Source organism: Branchiostoma lanceolatum, chromosome 6 (assembly GCF_035083965.1).
Source record: "Branchiostoma lanceolatum isolate klBraLanc5 chromosome 6, klBraLanc5.hap2, whole genome shotgun sequence".
Lineage (NCBI taxonomy): Eukaryota > Metazoa > Chordata > Leptocardii > Amphioxiformes > Branchiostomatidae > Branchiostoma > Branchiostoma lanceolatum.
In genome coordinates this window covers 6,445,268-6,471,341 of record NC_089727.1, presented here as the reverse complement: position 1 = coordinate 6,471,341, position 26,074 = coordinate 6,445,268, and the positions used below count along the sequence as shown (strand labels likewise).

The following is a 26,074-nucleotide window of genomic DNA, read 5'->3' as shown; positions in this document are numbered from 1 at the left end:
AATGATGGATTCAAAATGCGTCATTATGTTATAAAGCGGTGCAAAACTGTAGTTCAGTTGTAGACAAATTGTTCTACGTTGATAAAAGTCGCTAAGTACTTTTATCTCACGGTTCGTTGCAGAATGCTACCTCACCCCACTACTTCTCCTGGCAATTTGTGTCGTCAGCGTACCTTGTAAAAATGCACACTGTACTTCTATTTGCCTAAGCAAGAACATTCTAACTGGAAAACAAGCCTGTATTAGCCATACTAAAACGTGCCATATGATTTCATTACGGAGGACACTCATCTAAACTGAATTAGACATAACGGAGGCTTGTTGCAACAAGAGTGAGATTATGATAATTTATTTATAGCTATCAATCACAAAACAAGATGCACTAGTGTTGCATGATATTTGTGACTGATTTAATTTTATCTTCATTGCACTATGACAGGAGCTTCCAGGAACATTCTTAATGACCATGACAAAGAAAACTAAAAGCAGATTTCATTTCATAGACAATCTGGGTGTTTTATTCAATGTACTGTGGATGACGAAAAATCATTTTCTGTATGACATAGTCTATCTGATTGAATATGAACAATTCATTATGTAAGATGGTGTCTGGAATATCATACGATTTATAAAATCTTATTGTAGTTACTGTTACACTGCAGCAAGTTCTCAATTCCGAAATGTACAAAAAAACATTACTTAAAACATATACTATGTACTTTTACACACTACAGCCATTGATATCAGTCTTACAATCTGGAAAAATACAATTGACAGAATTTTCAACAGATTTTCCTTGTAAGCTTTCTACAGAGTTTAAAATGACATACTCTATGAGCTTGCTTACTTAAGAAATTTCATTATCAGAGCTGTGGTTTTAAACCATTTCATACAAAACAAACACAGTATGATCTATGTTATTTCAGTAACAAATGTTGTTGTCCATCTGATTGCTTTAAAAGCCATAAAACATTTCAATAAGACACATTGACATTAATATCTTTAAAACATTATGAAGGTACTATTTGAAGTGATTTCAGAGCGTTGAAAGTCGGATTTTCAAGTTCAATTTTCTAATCCTTTACATACATAGTAAGTCTCAACAACATCCCATTTCATATCGACCTTCATGAATCAAACATGCAAAAAACACCTGATGATGTTGGAGGGTTGTGACAGCTATAGTTCTCATAAATGGCAGATGCAACTGATATCTATCCAAAATACATCAAATTACTAGTACATGTACTGATTTTATCTAGTAGACAATAGAACCAACTGACTATATGAGATCTTTAAGTTTACGTCATCTTGAAAGTGATCAGGTATTCTGGATACGCCTGGGCATCATGGAAGATCACAAACACAGTGGGGTTGTTTACGTCATTCACTGTGGAATCGAATGGGACATTAGGTTTATCAGTTCTCATGGGAGCTTTTGTCAAGTCTGGAGTCCCCTTTGTGTACTCTCCGGTTGTCACCTTACACAGGAACATTTTCTTGTGTTTGGTGTTTGGATCAGGTGCAGAGTAGTAGTCCTTTGTGGAGTAAGCAGCCTTCAGAGCAAAGTATGAACCCTGGCCTTCCCAGCACCCTGTGGATAAAGAAGTAATTAGAAAAGTCAGGAAATGCATTAATTACCATCTACAAAGTCAGGAGTAAACTGTATGCAGCTCCTGTAAGCAAAGCACATTGTCAAATATTAGTCATATTATGTATAGTAATGTCATTAAAGGCACTTCCTGTGATTGGAAAGCATAATAATTTCCATTATCAGTACAGAATGTTAAGTATCCTCAAAGCCGAGAAGATCACTCTGTTGGAATAGTTACAATGTTCACGGTTTTCACAGTAAGCTCTTTGCGGTGAACTTAAAACCAGAGCAAAATTTTTTGCCCTCCTACTCCCCGGTCTACTATTGTCTCAACTGCAAACTTAGAACCACGGAGAACAATCTATTTTCTCCCTACCGCGAAATTAAAGCCATGCAAGCTTAAATGCATTAAATTTTACAGTAGGTTATGAAACATTACATACCAACATTTCCTCCACTATAACTCCTGTTGAAGCCATTATGGCTGATTTTATCAGTAACCTCTTTCTTAGTCCCATGCCACAGTTCCTGCTCAACTTTCCTGTAAGACCGATGATTAGGTAAATTAAGTAAATTAACTAATCAATATCTCAAGAACTTCCAAAGGAGCAATAGCCCAACTTTCTCCAAAAATTCATGGTGAGTTCAACTCTTGGCATTGGAACAAAGTTTAAAATTTCCCAATATGTACTCTACCAACACAGATGAGCTTTCATGCAACTTTCTCCTTGGTAAACCTTATGACAATGACAAAGGATGTGCAGAAAAAATTGGTAAGTTCCATTGCAGTAGAGTAAGGAAATTGTGGTAGAAAATATGACATCATACAAGCATAGTTTTCATATCATAAGAATAAATCTATTGCAGAAATATGTGCTAAAGCTGAAAAAGATTACACACTGCTTGCACACTTACAGGAATATGACTATTTTTGAAAAAAAAAACACTTCTTTTTTGTCTTAGATTTCTGAGGTACATCAATAGTCAAAGCAACAATTACTGTAAGTCACAGTGTCTGTACAAGCATGGAGATTTAGAAATAAAGCTCCTAAGTTGGTGCAAGGCCTCAGGTGAGGCAGGGTGCTGAATTCATAACATTATATAACTTACTATAATAAAAGGTATTTTACCTTCTTGGATTAATTTGTGAAATTTTCTGCCGTTGAGCGCAGTACTGCATCCACAGGGTTGGGTTCTGTATCCTTTCGATACTCATTATTGTTGCCTTTTTCCCTTCAAGACTGTTGGTGAACTTCCCTGCCACTGTGCTGTACTCCTGGGATCCAGACTTCAGGGAAACAATGTGGCAGATTTTGGGTTTCTTTGTACTCCGGTCCTGAGGCTGTGGATCCCATGTTGTGGGCAAGGCACCACCACCTGTTCATTCAAAAAGAGACACAAATTCAAATCGGTGATGATTTAACACTTAGTCTCAACTGACTAATCATCTAAGCTAATCTCGTGTGACTATTGATTACTCTCGCCAATCAATGTCACCAATCATGCTCACCTATCGATTTAATCTATGACAGCCATGTCTCCCATATGGTCCGCCCAATTAAATAACTAAGTACATCAGGTCAGATCTGTCAGAAGAGAACATTTCTTTTAAGTGGAGACTGGGCCAAAATCACACAGATATCCAAGCTATAAAATGCAAGCTTGCGAGAACCTGCTTAAAATCATTATTATGACAAGATCTAAAGTTTATTCGCCAATTAATACTGCATTCCATCCAAGGTGGACTTTAACTTACCTGCTTCTGCCCTCTTGTCTCTCCTCTGTACAGGGAAGGACCTTTTGGATGATTTCATGGTGACTGTCATGGTTTTGAAGTTGATCTCACAGTCCTCATTATCATCGTCATATTTTACAGAGCTCTTCTTTGCCTTGAATGCAGTCTCGATTTCGGCATTTGCAGCAGGGTGGATTTTTTGCTCCCTGCCTTGAGCTACAACATAGCACCTGAGAAAACACATATCAAATAGATTATTGAGTTCAAAAATGACAATTCTAAACCAATTTTATGCCCAGACCCATTCAATGCCAATGTAATGAGGGAGTGGCTAGACGTTGTATCCTCTGGAAAAGGCACCTTACATGCCGCTTAGTCTTGCACTGTGCGAAGTCATTAAAAAAAAGGTAAAGCACTTACCACTGTCTGTATCTAGTTTAAACTGCAATTTTCAACACAAGTATTGGAGGTCCTTATCTTATCAAGGAATGAGCAATACACTGTCTCATTGTGACATTAGAAACTGAAGTTTAACTTTGATACAGAATGACTTCTTCCAACACAAATGAACTATCAAGTGAACTTACCACTGCGCATCCTTCTGGACTGAATGTGCTCTCTCCAAGTCCCTCTGCTCCTCCACCTTTGCATTCAGCACTGTCCAAATCTTCTTCAAGACTTCTGTGACATCGTGGATCCCACCTTGGATAAGGAGGCAATCGATGCCACTTCCTGCAAGTCAACAAATGCATATGAGTAACTGAACATCATAAAATATGAATTTCCTCTTCTTCCATAAAAAAAGCAGGGTTACAATGTGCATGATTCCAGACTGACCAACACCGCTGGCTATAACATAGTACAGAAAGTGTGCAATACTATGCTGATGAGTTACAACTGTATACTGAATTCTGGACTTAGAGATTTGAAGTTCACAAGTCTTATTGCAGGAACAGGCAAAGTTGTGCTATGAATATAGAGTATACATTCAAGGCTCGATTTATACTGGAGCTTGAAGTAAACTTAGTCTACCATGTAGGCCTGCTGAAGCCTGCCCAACTGGTAAAAGTATCAAAAAGGTAATAGTGACCGAACCTAGACTGAGGATGCTTTTTCAATAGCCATTGGTACTAAGTGCAATGCAGTTTCACTACAACTCGCACACTTCACCAAACACACTGAGTTACACCTTCTCTTCTTCATAAGTGTGTTGAGTTCTTTTACCTGCAGAGGTTTGACACTGGAAGCTTTTGCCTGAGGCTCCCTCATAAATGGGCCTGAGGACTTTACATCACCATCTAAAATGACAAATGGAACCCCTCACAATAAGTCCAAACTAAATCCCCTGCCCACGGATCCACAGAATTCTATCCATAAGACCAAGCAACTGAGTTGTGTTACCGCTTGCGCAGAAGTATAGGCGACTATAGCCCACCTCGTTTGACCACCACATCCCTGTCTTCACCATAGGTGTGAATCATTCTGGCCTCCTGTTGTGTCAGCATGGTGATGCCAGCATTCTGAATCTTCTCCTCCTTGCAGTTCTTCTCGACAATGCTGTCTACATCTTTCCTGGCCCTGTCTAGTCTGGTCTGGTCAGGTCCAAACAGGAGTAGAGTCAGCTCTTTTGGACTGGAGGCAGGGAAGGAAACATTCTCTGCAGGTCTTGGTGTTGTTGAAGGCCTGGTGGTCCGGTTGTCTGCATCACTTGAACTTAAACCGAGGAAACGTGCAGCCCCTGTAGCAAGACAAGTCATAGTGATGAATATTCAGGACCATTCAAGGATTCTCTCCAATCCCATCTTTTCTGTAGATATTACAGTTAAACCTGGCCAGACAACCACCTCCAATCACAAGCCACATTAAAACAGTCCCATCCATTTTTTATCGTTGATCCCACCCTGTCCTGAGCAACTACCTGTCCTCAGCAATCATTTTTGCTTGGTCCCTTGGGTGGTTGCTGAGACCAGGATTACTGTACTTGTAATTTAGCACAATGGATCAATCACTTAGGCATTCAGATTAAAAACTCCAGCACAACCTTGCTACATGGATGAGGTCTTCAGAATAAGACTTTTTATTCCATCTCGCAATCATCACTTTGTCGTTACCAGTAGTATAAAGAAATCAATATGAACTACAAGTCCTTAACACCAAACTATTATTGACTGATAATTTGTCAAATATGATCATGACAATATTTATCTCCCTGCATCCCACAGCAGTGTCTGTTTCTGAATACTAGACAGTTCTAATGTTCAATATCTAACCATACAATGTACATGCATCTTACAACATGAAAAGGTTATGCTACAAGCATCAAACATTTTAGACAGTATAGGCAGTAAAAAGAATAACTAGTAAACCAACTTTGGAGGAAACCTGGTCCACCGTGCCCAGCCATGGCAGCCCTCCTGTCCATCTCTGAGTGGAAGTCCTGCAGCATCTTCTGCTGGAAGATGGTGATCCTCACTTCCTTCATGCTGGTTGGGTTGCTGTCGCGGACAAAATCGGCGATGCCTCCCAGCATGCAGAAGGCTGATTTGTCTGCACTAACATTAAACCCTCCTGAAATAAAGAAAATTCAAGAGTCTGATTATAGCATCAAACATGTCTTTACAGCTAAGCATAAATGCTTTCAGAGTTTCCATTTGACCCCAGACCTCGGACCCGTAACCCGCAAAACAGCCTGGCGCTACTAACGTCTAGTTTTCATGGGCTACATGCACGTAGTGCTGCAGCTGTTTTCTTCCGGTACACCCTATCCTGGATGACACCAGGTGTGGCAAACACTATGTTTCTGTATCATGCATATATCCGGGAGTGGCAGCTTAAGGGTTGAAGAACAATACGTGTAGCTGTTATAATATAGTTTTCAGTTCCAGTTCATGCCTGCATGTAGTTGTAGAGGTGGTAAGTTGAAACTGTAATGCATCAACCCTTCGGGCTCAGAAAGGGTAGCCTGACCTGGTAGACAGCCCAGCCTTCTCCTTAAACCCTTTGACAAAGAGTGATCTTGACTTTCTCACCTCAAGATTCCAACACATTTAGCAGCAATAGTAAAAGTTATAGTTTTAACCCTGCTGCCTAACTCTATATCTCTAACTAATAGGGAATGGGGTGCCAAACGGTGTGCTAAAGGTATGTTAAAGAATACCCTTCAATACCTCACCTGTTCCAAGGGCAGGGAATGCCACAGACTGCATATTTTTCCTCTCAGCAACCACCAGAACTTTCTTGACGTAGCCCCTGAGCTGGTCTGGGTTATTGGGTGACGTCAGGTGGAGGACGTTGCTGCATGGTAGGTTGTGCCCTCCTGCAAGGTGAATAGTGTGATATTGATCCAGTTTTAGCTCACTGAAGAGCTCAAATCTTACACTGGTCATGACAGAGAAAACAGATGCTATGTACTGTATTCACATGACATTGTTCATTGTACCAGGGCACAATGATGAGCGGACCAAGGCTTGATGTCCTGTCCTACGTACTATAACCTTTTCAGTAGCGTACATATTTAGTGAGCGACAACAGCCTGGATTCAAACTTCAAAACTGACTACATGGTCACTAATTTATATAACTACTGGTCTAGGTGATAATTGCTACAGTAACTATAAAAAGAACACATGTCATTTATTTAGCAATACTGCATCTAATTTAGTGTACTCTATGTATACTCCTTACTTGTAGCGGCATACTTGAAATTTAAGAATGTTACTAGTACACCAAAGGAAGGACATATTCTCACCTGTGACGACCACACTCCCGTTGCCAAGGTTACCGTTCTGCTGGATGTACTGCTGACATTCCCCCTGTAGCCCCCGCCCTGCTGCATCAGACACAACCTTGGCCATCCCCCCACCCAAACCTGACAAAGGGGAGAAGAAATTTCAGTCAAGAACAGTTTTACACAGATCTCACTTTAAAAAAAAAAGGTCTTTTAATCTATTGGTTTGGCTGTTCAGCACACAGCTAGGGCTGCCCAACTATCCTGCGGCTATTACAAAGGGCTAAATCTGACTTATTTTGACCTCATGCCCATCACAGTGATTATATTATAAATCATATTTTGGCATCATGGTTAATCCATTACACAAGTATGGCTTAAGATTTAAGTTAATCTCAAAGTAAAGGTTTACTCTATCAGGTGTTGTCAACTTCCATAGGGCATTTACCAAGGTCATTTCTGGTTGGGTTCACAATAGCGTCCACCCTCTCAGCGGTGATGTCCCCAGTCTTCACCTGGACAGTCACAGCAGCCATGTCCATCTCCTGCACACCTGGCTGTGGCTTCCTGACAGCTGAGTAAATTTCTGAGTTGGACGAGAGAAGAACAAAAGAAAAATCACAGACATTGAGCTATATGTGCTTGATGTGTATTGTACAATGCATATTCTGTGGCAGAGCGGTATGGTAAGTATAAGGGCACCCCAATTTAATTAATTGGTTTTCATATTGGTTTTCATATTTAAGAACACAATGCTATATTGCAAAATTATCTTGAAAACTGTAGGAAAGACTGTGCCTTGGTGCACACCGTTTCAGGAACTGCATGCGCATATGGTCCGATTCAAGTTTTCTTCCTAGCCCTGTTTTCATCATGACCTTTTAATTGCTAAAAAATGTTTGAGAACCAATAAAATGAATTAGCATGGCCTAAAGATGAGGTGTGCTTCTGAATAGAAAGTGAGGGAATGACAGAATCTTAGATATGTAATCATTGGACGGGTACATTTTTCTCACATACTAAATCTGTAACCCATTTTAGCCCTTGATTCTTATATGCCCACACTCTTTAAATGTATGAAAAAATACACAATGTTTCCAACCTGTTCCTCTGCCCCCAGTGGTCGGCACAGCAGCTACAGGTGCTTTTCTTCCTTCCTGTCTGTCTTTTAACTCTTGTTCAAAAGCTTTCACAGTGGGTTGGTCAAACACAATGATCCTTACATCCTGGGAGCAACACAACATGAAGGATCCTATAACTGATGACTAAATGTACGTATGTAGAAATGATAATATTACTCTAAAACAACAAAATTAACTGGCAACGAAAATGTAAAAAATTGAAATACAAAAACAAAACAAAAATGGATTCTACTTTTTTCTTCATTATTGAGAATATCTCACTACTTATGTATATGCATTCTTTAGCTACATGTAGCTTTGGACCCGGACCAAGCCAACCTTTCAATCCTGACAGTCTCCAGTTACACTCTTTTCCACTTCACATCCAGTCACTCTATAATATTCCAATAACTACAAATATATACCAAGACACATGCTATAGAACTAAAACAATACCCTACATCGTGGTAAATGTTACCTTGACCAAGCATCCACGGTTCCTGTGGTAAAAACTCAGTATTGCATCGTACATGGACTCTGCGACCTCTGACCTGCGGAATCCCATGTTGCCTGTGCCAATGGCAGGGAAGGCGATGGAGCTGTGTCCACGCTGACTGGCGTTACTCAGGCACGTGAAGATGAGCTTCTTCTGAGGCTGAAAACACAAAGTTGAAAAATCTTTTTTTCATTGTTTCAGATACATTGATGTATTATTGTATTGCATTAAAATGGTAAAGCAGTCATCCTCCATTGAGGTGAAGCATGATGCTTTTCCAAGTAGCTAGTGGCAGTGCAATGCGGCTTCATTACGACTCAAGTTTTTAACAGCTAGTTAGGCAACCTTGTTTGTATGTATTTGAATTTCAGTCAAACCAATAAGTAAATAAACAGATACTATTATCATAAACACATCAATTCATAATTTTTCAGCCCAAGTAAAAACAGCCATCTAACAAACCGACACCAACCAGCTTACATTTCTATCTGTCATGCCATACAGGACAGCATGGTACACCTCGCTACAGTTCAGCCTACCAGCAGCCGGAGTGACAACTACGTCCCCTGGTTTTGCCTGGCCATGGTTGTTACAAAACTGTAAAGATAAAAAGATGCTAAAGTCATCACAAATGCTGCATAATCAAGGTTCATCTTTCACACCATACTGCAAAAATGACAGTGTTACATTGTTATTACATGTGCATGGAAAGTACACACAGTAATGCGCTTTGGAAATTGGACAATACTTTCCACCACAATGGAAACGTCTAGTATAACCTCCTCTCTGCTGTGACTTCCACTTTAAAATGCATTGGTTATCACAGAAGTCTACAGGGAGATGATTAAGATGATATCACTGAAGGGATGGCACTTCAGCACCGGTGATTCACAACATGTTTCAGCACCAAGGACAAAACCTAAGGTTATTCTATTGATGATAGAACACAGACCTGTTGGAGCTGCGACCCTCCTGCCTTCCCAAATGCACTGCTGACTCCTCCATGAGACAGGGATAGGGTTGAACCTGTGTTGTTCACCAGAACATCCACCTACAATTAAAAAAAAAACAGAGCAAGTTAGTTCATCCATGGTCATCTTGGTCATTGCCAGAAAGATACAATGATTGTTTTGATGTTTGGTGCCTGTAATGTCAATCTACTGACTTATTTTGCCAGGTCACATAACTCTATATCTGCCTCCCTAAAAACCGTGTTTAAAAAGATCTCCAATACGAATTACAATGCCACCAGTATAATGCACTCCTGAATATCTAAACTGTTAATACCCGAGGGATGCTGCACTAGAGATCTGTCAAACACACTCTTCTTTTCAAAGTCACATGACCGATAAATGTTAATGGCTGTTACCTCTCCTGTATTTTGTAGGCTAAAGACTGGTTAAAAGTTTTGCAGTTTTGCCCAGGAATTAGTTTGTATACTCTCTAAATGTCAGAACAAGATTTTATTGTTAGAGGCATTGAACAATGGCACTTAATGCCTGAGGGGTTCTTCTTTGATGTGTGATGACTATACCTGTTCTTTGGTGATGTCTCCCTGTTTCAGGAGTATCCTGACACCCCCAGGTCCTGGCAGTGTGTTGTCGGCAGCACCAGGGGATGCTGCTCCTCCTTTCTTACTGGCTGAAGTTGAACCAGGCCCAGGTATCGTCAGCTTGTCTTTGCCAAACCTGCAAAACAGAAAATATCAAGCATTAGTTTTGTTTAACCTTCTCCTTGCTGCCTAACTCTGTAACCAATAGGGAATTGGGTGCCAAACGGCTACTTCAGAGTGCTAAAGGTTAACAATTGCGGGTCAAAAACTAAGTAATCATGTTGGTACCACGCCACCAGGCGGGGTAGCAGGGAATTGCGCGGACACGTGACTCGACCCGACCAATAGCCTCAGACAGAGTCTTGCGCGATCTCGAAGAAGACGGACATATTTCTTGGGCGACCTCCTCGGTTTGTACCATCATCCCGGTCTTATACGTCGACTTGCAGGGTGGACAACTCCTCTCCGTATCTGAGATCACCTTAAACATGTTCGGGGCAGGAAAACGGAAAACCAGACGGCCGACGCGTTTCGCAGACTACAGATTCGAGGATGACATTTGGTCGGAGCACGCCGGCGACCGCTCTCGGTCCCCTGCCGGTTTCAGCCAGGCGCCCTCGGAAAGGCTGGAGGAGGAAATCGAGGAGCAGTTAGCTGAAGTCTCGAGAACTATCGAGAGGCTTCAGCTGACCGAAGCCCGGGTCGCCGACCGCCACACGAGCCCAAAGTCTAGCCCCCCTCTGCTGCCAACAGGGCCACGCTACGACGACGTCAGCCGGACGTCACTCTCGCGAGGACTCGGACGAGACGATCTCCCGACCGCTTCCAGGCCACAAGAAGAGCTCGAGACCGCTTCCAGGCGACAAGGCGATAGAGGTGCGTACCCACTCGACTACGGTCTCCCGTCCTTGTATGACATCCGTGCCGATCGCCATGGCAAGCAAGGCGCACGCCCAAAGTACAGCCCCCCTCCCCTTCCAACAGACGACATACCAACGTCATACCCACGCACACTCTCGCGAGAGTTCGGAAAAGATGGGAGGGGGGCCCGTGGAACTGCCTTTCCAACTGCTGCCAGGCGTCAGGAAGATAGAGGCGCCTCTCAATTCGACTCGGGCTACCCTTCCTTGCACGACATACGTGCAATGAACTATCTGAAGGATCCCAAAACGTCCGCCGACCGCACATTCAGGACCAAGAAAGGACAACCGAACCCTCGGAGCCCACACGACCGGAAGTCTGACGTCGCAGTCCAGTCGAGATTCGAGCCATCACGCGATTACTCGCCGGACTCGGATGACGACAGGCCGTTCAGAGGTAAGCGTAAGCTCCGCAGTGGTTTATCCCGCAAGTCTCACGATAAGGTGAAACGAGAGGTTCGCTGGCCACACGAATTTGTGTTTTCTACGACAAAAGCTCTTGGCCATGATGACTTGACATGGGATCAGTTCGTGGCCGGTGAGATTGCCATCATCTTACACAGGGAAACAGACCCCAACGAGAGCTACAACAGAGCGCAGATCTTAAAGGGCGCCATGCTAGACATCCCGACATACACCTTCGAGGGAGTCAGGGCCTTTTACCGCACAATGTTGCAACACGTCGAGCATGCTCTCCTGGACTTGGATTCCACACACACATTGGCGGATGTGAAGGCACTCAAGAACGACTACCTGCGCCGACCAGACCAAGTTGACACGGACACTCCATCCGACAAGTCCAAGACAAAGGTCTCCGCTACCGACACACCTTGCTCAGGCTACCAGAGAGGCACATGCACGTTCAACGCTGACCACCCTGGCCCCTACGGCAGCACCTTCAAGCACGTATGCAAATACTGCTACCGGTTCCGACCTGACGTACCACTCCGCCACACACCCAGCGAGTGCAAATATGCAGACAAGACCAAGCGCGACGCCTACACAGCCTCCAAGGCGTGACTACTACACTCCACAGACGCCCCCGCTTTCAACGCCAGACCCAGTCCTCACACGGACGCCTTTTCGAACACCGACTTCGATTACACAGATGCACCCGACACAACCCACATCCAAAGCATCAGCAAGCTTCAGGACCACGCACAACCGAGCCCGCCAACCAGTCGTCCAGCAGACATCCATACGTCCAACATGGCCGCCATCTGTCCTCCCGTTCAGGAGCTCGTCTCAGCACAGCCACACAGAGCGACAACGACTGGGTTCCCCGACCACTCTCGACCCGCCTCATCCAAGAGTCAAGACCAGCAGCACGACATCCATGCCACCGCGGAGTCTCGGCCTTCCTGCCCCGCACACGACGGATTGCGCAGACAGCCAACACGACTTCCCGGCATCGCGACATGCTCAAGCTCACACCACCAGGCTCAGGTCCCGACCTCGTCACAGCGGAACACACCCCAGCTGACAACGTCGCTCGACCACCCTCAGCCTCGGTTTCGTCCCTACGTCCCGCCCAGGCACTACACAAGAAGATTTATGACTCCGGAGACTTCAACTTCCGCGGATTACGCATACCCGTGAACTCCAACCTGAACATCTCGGCCTGGCGCGCCGCCCTCTCACAGTACCATGACGCCGTGGTCGCCGATTTCCTGGACTTCGGCTGGCCGGTGGGCTACACTGCGGCGACCATTCCTAGATCAACATTACGCAATCACCCGTCAGCCAGCGAACACAGCGATGCCGTTGAAGACTATCTGGAGAAAGAAATTCGCCTCGGCGCCACCCACGGTCCATTCTTTGACACCCCATTCGAGCACTTCGCTTGTTCGCCTCTACAAACAGTCTCCAAGCGAGACTCAGAAAAACGCAGGGTGGTCGTGGACCTCAGCTTCCCCCCAGGATCCTCCGTGAACAGCGGGATCCCGGCGCAGGAATACCTGGGCGACCAGTTCACACTCACTCTCCCCAGCTACGACGCATTTGAGGACCTCTTACGCGCCAAGGGTCAAGGCTGCCTCATGTTTAAGAGGGATCTCAGCAGGGCATACCGCCAAATCCCGGTCGACCCCCACGACTACCACCTGCTGGGCTACCGATGGCGGAACGGCTACTACTTCGACTCGTCATTTCCCTTCGGTCTCCGGTCCGCGGCTATGGCCTGTCAGCGCACAACGAACGCCGTGTCCTTCGTCTACTCTCAGCAGGGCTACTCGTGCGTCAACTACATAGATGATTTCGGAGGCGCCGACACACCAACCCGCGCGAAAGAGGCCTTCCGTGTCTTGGGCGACATCTTCGACACCCTCGGACTAGAGGAGTCGGCGGACAAGGCCACTCCACCTTCCACACAAATGACCTTCCTCGGCGTCGGCTATGACTCAGACAAGATGTCCAAGGAAGTGACACCCGACAGACTCAGCGACACTCTCAGCGACCTCAAGCTCTGGACCACGAAGAAACGGGCCACAAAGCGGGAGATTCAAGCCATTCTAGGCAAACTCTCATTCATCTCCGCCTGCGTGACACCGGGGCGAGTCTTTCTATCTCGCATCATAACGACATTGAAAGGTCTCCGCAGCAATCATCATAGAGCTCGCCTCAATAGCGAGTTTCGTAAGGACATCCAATGGTGGCTCAGGTTCCTCCCAGCCTTCAACGGCGTCTCACTCATTCATGATCTGCCAGGCCGCGGCCTACCTGACGTACCAACGACAGACGCCTGCCTCACCGGTTGCGGGGGCACCTTCCAACAGGAATGCTTTCACACACAGTTCCCGCAGGAGATCAGCGAGCAAGACCACCCCATCCACCGCTTAGAGATGCTTGCGGTTGTCGTGGCGTGCAAGGTATGGTGCGCCGCCTGGGCCGGGTGCACAATCAACATCGCATGCGACAACACCGTCACCGTGTACGTCATCAATTCCGGTCGCTCTACAGACACCTTTATGCAGGCCTGTGCCAGGGAACTAGTTTACCTGCAGGCAACGAACGACTTCCGCCTCTACGCACATCACATACCAGGCGTCGACAACAGGTTGGCCGACTTCCTCAGTCGCTGGCACACAGACCCAAGCTATCAGACACAGTTCCAGCTCGCGACAGACGGCCAGGTCTGGACGGCCATCCAGATTCACCACTCCCTCTTCCAATTCTCGCACCCGTGGTAGCCAGCGCACCTCTCGACTTCACACCCAGCACGTACTCAACTGACCATTCCTTCCTTCCACCACAGAGGCAGCATGGCGGACTCTGCAACAGGACACGCTACGCACACAACGCTCGGCCTTCGCTGCCTCGACACAGGCCAACCACAAGACTCACTTCACAGCCTACCTGGCCTTCTGCCGCTTCTTCAAGAAACAACCTCTACCAGCCACGGCGCACCTACTCTCCTGCTACGCGCAGTTCCTGAGTCGGTCCCTGCGCTCTCCCGCCTCCATCTCACACTATCTATCCTCCGTGAAACTGCTTCACCAGCACCACGGATTCTTTGACTTTGACCTCAAACACTTTGAACTACAGCAGACACTAAAGGGCCTTAAGAGACAGCTACAACACCGGCCCAGGGAACACCACCCCGTCACACCAGAGTTCCTGCTCAAGGCGCACCAAGCCTTAGATCTCCACAACGCGAAGGACGCCACCATCTGGGCCATCATCCTCATAGGATTCTTCGCTTACTTCAGGAAATCAAACCTGGTTCCCTCCACCGCCAAAACCTTCAACCCAAACCGACACCTCTGCCGTCGGGACATCGCAGTGGCCACAGAGGGCCTGCTGCTCCGCACCAGCTGGTCAAAAACAATCCAGGCCAACGAACGAGAGCTCCTGACCCCCGTGCTCGCCATACCAGGCTCCCGTCTCTGCCCAGTCACCGCGTACAACAACATGGTACGTCTTGTCCCGGCCACTCAAGACTCCCCAGCGTTCCAACTACCACCAACGCCACACCGTCACTTCCGACCAGTCACCAGCTCCATCCTAGAAAAGGCTTTCGCCAAACTCGTGGCCGCCGCGAACCTACCAGCCGGCTACCACACACTGCATGACCTCCGACGCGGCGGTTACACACTCCCGAGAGAACTCCGCCAACGACACGGCGACTGGCGCTCTAACGCAGACCTCCTCTACCTGCAGCCGTCGATGGAACAACGCCTGCGTCTCCCCGTCGCCATGAGAAGCCTGCTTCGTCGACGTACAACCTGACTCCGCCACGACTACAACTTCTATCCTCACACACACTTCTTCCTTTTGGGCACACCTTCGGCCTGGCCGTAGACATCTGTATCATCAAAGCTCACCCAACAGCATTAAAGAGATGTCTTGTGCCCAACTCGTCGCACCTTTCTTGTGGCCAGAGGAATTATGTTGGTACCACGCCACCAGGCGGGGTAGCAGGGAATTGCGCGGACACGTGACTCGACCCGACCAATAGCCTCAGACAGAGTCTTGCGCGATCTCGAAGAAGACGGACATCCTCCCCCACCCAGGCAGCCAGCACGGACAACAGAGAACACTCGTGCCTACAGTGCTACAAACGTGACCAACTCAGGTCTCGTCCAACTGTCAACAGCAAAACAACGAACTCTACGCTACCTCACTAGCCAAGCCCCAGTACAAGGACCTCTTTAGCTAGATAAGTTGCAGAACTGTATATTTCCTCCCAAGTGAGCTAGTCAGCCAGCACAGCGAACACTGTTATACGCTTTATCTTAACATCAGCTTCTAATCACCTCGTAGCAGACTTAAGCGCGAAGTCCAGTAGTTCTTAGCCAAGACTTCGTCACTAGGACCAAGCTATATTACATCGTTAAGGGACCATCACACAGAGTCCCATCTTATCTTTTTTCTACTCGCCTCGTTTTTATTAATCTCGTAATCTGTATTGCATAACCTGGTCAACAGCTGTGTGGCCTAACAGAATTGTTTAGCATTGAAAAAATGGAGCTCCCTATTAGTAATACATTCAACAATTCTATTGTAGCATTGTGTAGTCCAGTGGTTAGCAACCCTGCCTCAGGATCTAGAGTTCTGGAGTTTGATCTAGGTTGTTGTCACTCACATTACATGCACACTCCCGGAAATGGTTGCAGTACTTAGGACGAGAGGTTAAGCTGTGGTCCACCGTTCATTGTGCTTGTTGAAAAGAGCCAGCCTAAGGGATATTTCCCCAGTACAGTGAACCTGTAAATATTGTGCATAGTGTCTGTCTTCTCTGTCATGACTAGTGGAAGATAAGCTTTTCAATGAGCTAAACTGGATCACTATCACTCCTTGTAAAAAGTATAACTCATGACACTTTTACCTTTTGACAAATTCCTGCTGGAATGTATCAGCCTTCCTAGAGTCCATCTCTATCAGCTGAACCTCAGTCAGAGTGCAGGCGTGGTTCACTTTGAAGAAGTGTTGCACGGAATCCAATATGGCTGCCGCACATAAATCCATAGGGTATCCATAAATACCTACAGGGGTGAGAGAATAACATCACCAAGCTACTTTCAATTCTTTTTTATCATCATTTTGGACGTGTCACCTGGACTGGGTCCACTATTCTTGACAAGAATTCCTGACTTCCAGGATGTTTTCTTTAAAATACTTGACACTACAATGATCGATGATAATCCCTGGCAGTTTGGTTTGGTCTGACGCGGACGACAGACTCAAGTATGACTGTATCTTGGCCTCCACAGTAGGAGTTCAATCGGCAGCTTACCCTTGTTCCTGTAGCAGTGTCCTGAGAATCTTAGTTTCTCTTTACTAGGCTGTAAAAAGATATTATCATCACCTTACAATTCAGCGTCTTTTCCTGGTAAAGTTGTTACTTTCTGATGCTACTTAACATAAAATGAATCAGAAATTTTCTTGTACAATCTTTCTCACATAGAAAAAGGAAAGATTCCCCACATTTTACCTCAATCATTCCTTGTTAAATCCTATGCTGGCTTACCTGAGCTGATTCCAGGTATTGCAATGCTGTGGTGGTCCATTGCTGCCCCTAAAGACTTATAGACAGCTTGCTTTAAGAGAGCTTCCTTGGCTTGCTTTTCCACATCAGACATATCTGTAAGTAATCAAAACAAGAATTGATACATGTGACTTGTCCTGGTCTGTTGGTAGATAATTTGCTTCATGTGATTGTCATGCCTGGGCCCTGATAACGTTCGATACGGATGTTCCAGTCTGGTTGGTATTTCACGGTATTGCATGGGCTTCTATTTGTATCACATGAACTTTTGCCAAACATTTGAATAATGTTAAAGTTGCTACATTTATAATGTTGGGACTTGGGTGGCTTTTCCTTGCATTTGCCTGCAAGTCCAAACAGCCAGACCTCTCCAGTCTGTGATACAGAGTGAATACAGTTCTAAGCTTTACGGTAATTTCTTAACTCTTGTAATGTTACTTAAATATGCTTATGTCAAGCCCTAACATTGTCTTGATTCTGAACGTCATTCTAAGAGAAACTGTGATATGTACTGATTACCTCGGCTCCACTGTGGTCCTACAGCATGCACCACCATCTTGCAGGGGAGGTTGTATCCCTTTGTGGTCATCACTTCCCCATCGGCCAGCGGACCAAAGTCTCTCACATGCTTATCACAGTCCTGCTGGATCTGAGGGCCACCTGGAATAACAGAGAAAAAAACACTATCTCATTGGCACGGATAGTTTCACCAGGTAGGTAAATCACTGGATAAATAACACTGGAAAATCTACTCTAGTCATGGACTGTGATGAGAGAGAGCAGAGTCTCTTCAGAGTTTCTTGAAACATGATTGTATTGTAGTAGAATTGCTTACTTGCACGAGCAATGGCACCTGCCACCCCACCACCGTGCCTTAGGGTGTCATTAGCAGCATTTACAATGACATCCACGGTCTGCTTTGTGATGTCACCATGAACGACCACCAGCTTCTTTCCCTGTCTGGTGGTGTGGCTGCAAAGCTGTCAGGAGAAATTTGTTCATGTGAGACTGCCTTAAATGCACTTGTGGTCATACCTAATCTGGATAAAGTTCAAATCTACCCTTAAGGGCTGCTTTTCATAGATTTTGAAAGGCAGCACTGAGCTTTTAGAAAGGATGCAATTACCTATTAAACCTTTTAAAGCATGCTTGAAATAATCTGTAAACTAGTATCAATTTCAGAATGTGGAGAGACAAAAAGAGTCTAACATAGTTGCACCAAATGTTTATTGTTTGAAAGACCTCCATGTTAATCCTTGCACATAGAATCTTAAAAATATGTCTAAGAAGATTACGATGTAGAAACTTACCATAACATATTTCTAGAATACTGCAAACAGACAAATTATAAGACTAAGACTTACAGTTTTTGCTCCTCCTCTCCCACGAGAGGGTACGTCAGGGATGATCAGACACTGGTTATCTCGTCCTGCGACATCCAGCAGGGCTCGACCTGTGTCACCTGTCAGGAACTTGTGCATTCCTGACAAAACAGGACAAACGGAGTAAGAACATCCACATCACAATATGATTGGCATTACATTGTAAGCATGATACACAATCATTTTGCAGATGTTTTCAAAGTATCTTGAGATTCTTTTCAAAGCATCTTAAGATTGTTTTAACATCTCAAGATAAAGTCAAAACATCTCAGGATTTAGCTCAAAATCTCAAGATTTTTGGAATGAATTTCAATATCTTTTTAATTTTCAATGAAGCATGAAGGCCCCTCTTGGGGTCATTATGATCTGTTATGTAACATGGAAGTTTTTCACAAGATATCATGTAAGTTTAAGTAGAAGCATTAATCCAATGTGCTTTGTTCAGTCCAACATTAATCTGCTCACTGTTCTAGGTAAAATGTAGCACAAGATCCTGGAAACAGCTTTGCAATCTTATGTTTCAATTACCACTTAAACAGATATGAATAAAGATTAGAATAAAACAATACAAACCTGGCTTTGTGATCTTCTTGCTGACTTTCTTCACATCTGCCACCAGCTTTTCCAACTTCTTCTTTGCATCTCGTATCCCGTCTTTTGTCCCCTTGATGGAGAACCCACCAGTGTTCCGGCTTGTGATTTTGACTGCTTGCTCCGTGTGCTGTCTCTCCACTCTGGCGATGTCGTCTTTCTTGTACTCCTGCAGAAACTTCATACAGCCTTCGCTGGTGTCAACAGTCACTGTGATAATGGTGTTTGTGGAGACGAATGTACTGATATCCTCTTTTACTATAGCCACATCGTGTGGAGGACCAACGACCCACACTCTCTTGTTACCAATGTGGATGCAGACAAAATGTTTTTCTTGAAGATCCTTGAAGAGTGATGTGGCTTCCTTGGACTTTAAGACATCGGAAGAGTCTGCATCGAACGGGATGCTCGACTCAGACACACACTGCGTCATCACCCTTTTTGCCTTCTCCACATCCTCACTCTTCAATGCAAAAAAGCTGACTCTCTCCTCTTTAACAATGAAGGCCACTTTCAGCTGGTTTCCTTGCAAGCAGCCTTCAAAGTGCATCCTTCCCTTCTCCCTTGTCAAAAATGCAGCGATTCCGTGAGAGACTTTGACCTTCTCTTCTGCTGGATTTTGCGTCGTCTCGTACACATGGAGTTTTGCTGCCATGACAGCACAATCTTCTCCCGTCAGCTTCACCTCTTTCTGCTCCATGTTGATCTCCACCTCCACATCAGGATGGGACGCTACGAAGTCACTGAGCAGGAGGAGCTTGAGCTTGTTCCTATCAAGCTTCACAGCCTGTGTGACACTTGGACCCTTCTTTCTAGCCTCCTCTGCAGGGTTGAGAATCTCTTGGTTCATAGATGGGGAGTCAGCAGTACCCTCTGGTGCTTTAGGCTGCTTCACGGGTGTTGAAGACACGTCCATGGCAGTTGGGCTTTCCCTAGCGGGTGAAGAGGCTTCAAATGTGGAAACTGGGGAGGATGTTTCCATTGCTGCTGGATCTACGCCGTCAGCGGAGTCTTCTTCCTTGGAGTCAAACACATCCCCAAGGCACTCGTAGTGTGGCTTGACAGTGAGCGGTGTGTCATTCAGTTTGTGCGGCCGACTTGTAACCTGGTTAACAGCTGAGAAGGTAAAGGCAACGGCATTAGATAACTGATAAATCCATTAGTCAGAGTTAGTCAGACACCACTACTGAGACAAGTAAGATTCCTTAGTGTCAAATTTTTGACATTGGGAACTGCCTTAATATTATGATTATAATACTGTAGAGTTGAGTCAGGCACAGCTAAAATCCACATTATCTGTTATATTCTAACAGAATACAGTTTATGTGTGTGACAAAATTTGTAGTATTCATACATGTAAAGCCATTTGGTAAGCTGTATAGTTGAGAAAGACTGAAACAGTTGCAGTTATGGCAGAGCAAGCTATGAAGTATATAAAAATGATAAATATTGCTAGGTTCTGTGAGACTTTGTTACCTACTTGCTGGGTTCTTGAAATGAATGACTGCCTTTTGTCTGGGTGAATTCATTTCCACCTCAGAGACCGGTCCTCCCCCAGATTTCCTCTCACTTTCAAAGTACAGCTTGACCAGGTCCTCTGAGGCGTTGTCAGGCAGGTCGGTGACTAAGATGGCATCAGTGACTGGAACCCTCTCAATAGTCAAGGTCTTTCCATCAAGGCCCTTGCTTTTAGCTTTGGCCAGGATCCGGTCAAAGTCTAGTAAACAAACAGAGACGAGAAAAAAATATATCAAAGTTTGGATTGATAGGGTCATTCATGTAATTCTGAGCTAACATTAAGTATCACTATGATACACGTATATTATGATATTTTCTATTCTAAAGGAATCTGAATAGAAGTCAGACAAGCTATCTTTTGTACATCTATAACAGTTATTAGATTTATCATATACCAGCCTCCCAAACAAATCTAAGAACATGCTAGCCTAGCATAATGTTGCGATTCAACACACAACAGTCAAACCTGGATCAAAAAAGCATGCAAGGGACTGAGGAAAAATGGTTGCTGAGGACAGGTGGACAGGGAGGTAAAGATGAATGCGACTGTTTTAATTTTTAACCCTTGTCCAGCTGAGCCCATATTTATAATCATAAAGTACCTGTATGGAGGTCCTGTATACATAGGCTGGGGGGTATTTCTCAAACTGAACGCGTTATACCACAGCGAAACATAACGTATGTGGAAGTAACTATGCCACAGTAGTGCAGAAGAATTCAAAGGCCAATGATCTGATTAAGAAATCAAATAAATGAACTAAATTGTGTAAAAAAATGCCAGTAGGTCAAGGGTTGTTAATGTTGCTTGTGACAGGAGGTGGTTGCTTGTGCTAGGTGGACTAGTCATAACTTACTTGAGATGCGATCTAGTGTGACCAGAGCCACCCCAGGCTGGGCACCATAGTCTACCCCAATCACCCTGCCCCCACTCACAGACTCCATGTACAGACCAAGCAGCTCTTCAGTGGTGGAGTTCCTAAACCCCTGGAACATACAATCAGCACCTTAGTCAGAGCCACATAACACTGTAAAACAGCTGTTAATAGTCTAGTTTATCTTTCTACCGGGGTATATATCTATATATATATCTGACCTCTGAGCCGCAGAACACAGTGAATCATCATCATCATCATATATCTAAACATTGCAACACAATACAATCTCTTAACATATAAAGGGAACAGTAAATCTTGTGCAGTTAGAATGATCTTATACAACTTACTAGATATCTCAGTCATGTGTTTTGTGGTTGAGTTATGTGCCCTGTGCTAAGAAAAGGTGTTCCACCAAGGAGGTTAGTTCTACAAAGAACAGTCAGCAGTCAGTGGTAATTAGATATTCATTCATATCATCATGTAACTGACAATGACATTTACCGTGACAAGAAGTCTAGTTTTGTCCAGCTGCATAACACTGCCCGGTACCTCCTCCACTGTCACCTGGACTCCTGATATGGTGTGCTGCCTTGAAAGGACTTGGTGGTGTACTGAAAAAATATACACACATGTAAAAGCGGGTTGAGCTGGGCTTCATCTTGTAAAATAAAGCATGCTGTGTAATTCATCTCAGACGTTCATCATTCCCTATGATCTATCAAGGCCATGTAAACATCTGTAGATCCCAAATCTAATACAAGAAAGAGAGAAAAGCTCAGCTTGCAATGTTTCATGACACATACCTTCTAGATATCAGAAATTCATGTTAGTCTTACAGTGGCTTTGAATTTTCTTGTGTCCATAAAACATTGAGACAACAGCTACATTTCCTTTTGAAGAGAGTCCTCACATTGAGCTTGTAAATATCATACATGTACATACAATTACATCTTGATGGTACTGCCATTGTTATCAATAACAATTCACCTGCTGCATCCTTGAATGCCACAAGTGCCTTCTTCCCTCTGATCTGGATGTCTTGGATTTCTCCTCCTCCCTTTTTCTTACTCTCAAAGTACAGTTCAAGATGCTCCCTGAAAATATAATATTTTTGAGTGTCAAACTTTTCATTGATGATACAATTGACCATCTTGCCATTGGTTGTAATGTTGCAGTTGTAATTGATTTGCTTGCAGTCAAGTTCATTACATCCATCCATGAATGAAGACTTGGAATATTTAGAACGGCAAAACAAAGATGGACTATTGTTGACTGTACTATCAATTAAAGTTTACAAAGAAGATAAACTTGTGATGAAAATGGTATTCAATTTGGTATTCTAGCTGAATGACATAAGACTGAATGTGTTGACTACCGGTTGACAATAATGAATGAAGACAGTCAAGCGTGCATGATACATGTAAAACGAGAAACATAAAAATCTACCAAAGTTGCCACATTCAACAGTTAGCATGATCAAATGTTAAAACACCACATGGATGGTTATAATAGTACTCACTTGCTAGGTGGGGAAGAAAACCTAGTGACCAGGATGGCACAGTCATTCTCCAACGTTGTCCCTGCAGTGGGGCCTGCTACAGTGCTGCTGACCCAATCTGAAACAAAGCTGTGCTTGGAGGAGCGTCCTCCTCTTATGGAGACACTTTCAAAGTCGTCCACCAGGGTCGAGCTGTCTGACACCATGCTACTTTGAGGACTGCTGCTCCTACCCCTGCGCCTGGTCTTGCTGGACGATATGTCCTTAGGGCTTACGTTGGAGGCCGAAGCTCTTTTGGAGATCTTGCTGCTTCCTTGAGTGGCCGCGCTTCTTGAGGATACGGTTGAGGATGCTGAACTTCTGTGGGACTTTCTGATGGAGGATGACACCTCAGATGCTGACGTCTGGACATTGCTATGTGAGGATTGGGGCGAACCGTAGTGCGCTGGGTTTTGGTCTGGATGTTGGCCAGGGGAGGGATGGTGACTGCTGTGTTGTGGGAATGGCATGTTGGTTCCAGGGGGAGGGTAAGGAGAGGGACCATAATACGCAGGGTATGGCTGCTGTCCTGGACCAGCTACATATGGAGTTGTATATGCCATGTATCCATGCATTGTCGGATGGTAGGCAGGGTTGTAGCCCATATGGGGATCAGCAAGTGGTTGATGTGGGTTATAATATGGTTGTTGTGGGTTAACAGGTGGTTGCTCTGGGTTAACAGGTGGTTGCTCTGGATTAACAGGTGGTTGGTATGGGTTATCATGTGCTTGGTATGCGCTAGCAGGTGGTTGATATTGGTCAAATTGTGGTTGTTGTGAGTTAACAGGTGGTTGTTGTGGGTTAACAGGTGGTTGTTGTGGGTTAACAGGTGGTTGGTATGGGTTAGCAGATGGATACTGTGGGACAGCTATGCCAGTTTCGGGTGCACTAGGATAGGCATATTGTCCATGTGCGGCCAGGTTGGGGTAGAGGCCTTGCTGTGGTTGCTGAGGTGCAGTGGACGGTGCGTCTCCCCCGGGGCCAGCTGTAACAGAACAACATGTTTTGCTTCAATTTGGAAACTAAATTTTTATCTTATAACCTCTTGCCATTTCCTTTATGCAAAAACCCTTTGCAAACAAAGTTTACATGTCATCTATTATGTGGTTCTGTCACCAAAAAAAAATGGCCAAAATGCTCAAACATAATTGAGGGAATAGTAAGCGACAAAAACAAGGGAGTATGTTTTTATATCCGATTGTATCTGTCATGGAATTGTGCACTCCCACCAATCTAGATATAGAAAACACTCAGAAATTGAAAACATACCACATACCACAGCGGGAAATCGAACAAGAAACAAGGTCCATTAAGCTATACTGTAAATGCATAAAGTTCGTGTGGTTTTAATCTTGCGATAGGGAGAAAATGGAGTCTTCGCAGTGGTTTTAAGTTCGCATATGACATGTACGAGACAATAGTAGACAAGAGGGTAGGAGGGCAAAAAATTTGCGGTGGTTTTAAGTTCTTGGCTAAGAACTTGCTGGGAAAACTGCGAACACAAAACCACTGCGAACATTTCATTTCCACATTTACAGTATTTTTCCAGTATCAAAACAATAATTTAGACATTGGAAGTATAAATTTCTACCTGGATCAACCCCAACAGCACCTGTGCTTCCTGTGATGTAGGGCTCTACTTGGACCCTTGTGTTGTTTAAGATGTGTTCATGTTGGGCAAGAACATTCTGGGCAACTGTCGAGAGGATACAAACACATCTATGGATGATTCCTGGATGCAAAGGTGTTTCTACTATAGAGTGCTACTTAGAAACATTCTAATGTCCTCTTACAGCACCAAATGTAATCAAAGTAATATTATAAGATATTTTTCATGTTCCATGACATTGTACATTAAAATTTTAGTCAGTGTACCAAACGTTTTGCATGGACTAACAGAAGAAAAGACATTGTTGCAAAGAATAAAACATACAAGAAGGATATGTAGGAATTATCTATGAATGTGTGCATATTTCAGATTATAGATTGAATCTTTTAATTTCAGTCCAGCAGTTAACATTGTTGTGTAATGTTACAGAACATATAGGGAGTATTCCGTAAAAAGAATTTGAACACCAATCTAATTCAATAATATATTTTTTCCCGAAAACTTCGTGGGAAAGGACCCTCCCGATTAGAAGCCAGAACATTTGGCAGGTGTTTGTAGCAGGCATGTAGGCACAGAAGTCTTCTCAAAGGTAAACATGGATTTCCCCTATTACCTAGGTGGCCGAGGGGATTTTTGGCTCTTTCATTTCTGCCTATTTATTGCCAAAGTCTAACCCTAATCAGCTCTGAGCCTACACTATATTGCTTCACATCACATTTTCTGATTAAGCACTTGGATGAATGCACATGAGATCTATTTAACCTCAATTTTAAAGTTACATATATTCGCCACATTGAAAAACAGTGTGTTTGAGAGATCTCTTGTGCAGCACCCCCAGGTATGCACACACTAGATATATAGGCATTATGCTAGGGGCATTGCACGGGGGATTTGTTTTATAGACTATTTTTTCAGGATAGCAGTTATATGTGACCTGTAGGAATTAGACGTGAAAATCCTGATTAAAAGAATGATTGGCTTACCTGACTGTTCCTCAAATGTGACGACAGCCTGGCGACTCGCGGTGTTGATTTTCACGTCCCTAACGTCCCCTCCTGACGACTGGGTGCGGCTCTGGAAGTACAGGGTGATCTTGTCCTTCGCCGTGTCCTCCGTCGGGAAGTCTGGGAGACCGCTGACTACGATAGACTGTCCTGGTGCTGCCATATCTGTGGCAAGGACTGTCGATGGAATGATCTAAACACCGTCTTGTTTTCGAGAAAACTGTCTTACTTTCTCTCTTTTACGAATACATCAACGTAGAACTTTGCACCACGGATCAATATGGACCAACGGCCGTCCACTGAGCAGGCGCGTTACATGGAACCCAGTTTCAGTTCCCTAAAAGTTTATAGAATCTTAGCTCTGATTGGCCAGTTTGACGGCATGTGACAGAAAGTTTCGGGAATCCCCATGACGTCGAGTGATCCCA

At 44.4% G+C, this 26,074-nt stretch overlaps 2 protein-coding genes across 2 annotated transcripts; one reads left to right on the top strand and one right to left on the bottom strand.

Annotated features, from left to right (window-relative positions):
* Positions 1 to 490: 490 nt before the first annotated feature.
* Positions 491 to 25,925, bottom strand: LOC136436289 (protein mono-ADP-ribosyltransferase PARP14-like). Its single transcript, XM_066430138.1, has 28 exons — positions 25,626 to 25,925; positions 24,625 to 24,729; positions 23,016 to 24,018; positions 22,484 to 22,590; positions 21,998 to 22,107; positions 21,476 to 21,605; positions 20,584 to 20,820; positions 19,086 to 20,219; positions 18,495 to 18,613; positions 17,966 to 18,110; positions 17,650 to 17,790; positions 17,113 to 17,226; positions 16,471 to 16,627; positions 10,207 to 10,360; positions 9,625 to 9,723; positions 9,153 to 9,269; positions 8,655 to 8,831; positions 8,158 to 8,281; positions 7,504 to 7,641; positions 7,077 to 7,196; positions 6,502 to 6,645; positions 5,700 to 5,897; positions 4,765 to 5,067; positions 3,917 to 4,061; positions 3,351 to 3,559; positions 2,725 to 2,971; positions 2,038 to 2,135; positions 491 to 1,594 (listed from the first exon to the last, which is right to left on the bottom strand). Exons 1-28 carry the CDS (start codon positions 25,807 to 25,809, stop codon positions 1,302 to 1,304), a joined length of 6,252 nt encoding a protein of 2,083 aa, XP_066286235.1. The 5' UTR covers positions 25,810 to 25,925; the 3' UTR covers positions 491 to 1,301.
* On the top strand, positions 10,507 to 15,371 carry LOC136437114 (uncharacterized). Its single transcript, XM_066431591.1, has 2 exons — positions 10,507 to 11,541; positions 14,398 to 15,371. The coding sequence occupies exons 1-2, from the start codon at positions 10,713 to 10,715 to the stop codon at positions 15,369 to 15,371; spliced, it is 1,803 nt and encodes a 600-aa protein (XP_066287688.1). The 5' UTR covers positions 10,507 to 10,712.
* Positions 25,926 to 26,074: the final 149 nt, after the last annotated feature.

What these genes read in the sequence shown, in the direction of transcription:
- LOC136436289 (XM_066430138.1), bottom strand. Translation starts at nt 25,809, where the DNA reads ATGGCAGCACCAGGACAGTCTATCGTAGTCAGCGGTCTCCCAGACTTC. An exon ending in AATACCTGGAATCAGCTCAG is followed by an intron (nt 16,628 to 17,112) that starts GTAAGCCAGCAT and finishes TCACCCCTGTAG; the next exon opens with GTATTTATGGATACCCTATG. An exon ending in GGATGTGGTGGTCAAACGAG is followed by an intron (nt 4,062 to 4,764) that starts GTGGGCTATAGT and finishes GTTGACTTGCAG; the next exon opens with GAAGTGGCATCGATTGCCTC.
- LOC136437114 (XM_066431591.1), top strand. Translation starts at nt 10,713, where the DNA reads ATGTTCGGGGCAGGAAAACGGAAAACCAGACGGCCGACGCGTTTCGCA. An exon ending in TGACGACAGGCCGTTCAGAG is followed by an intron (nt 11,542 to 14,397) that starts GTAAGCGTAAGC and finishes CTTCCACCACAG; the next exon opens with AGGCAGCATGGCGGACTCTG.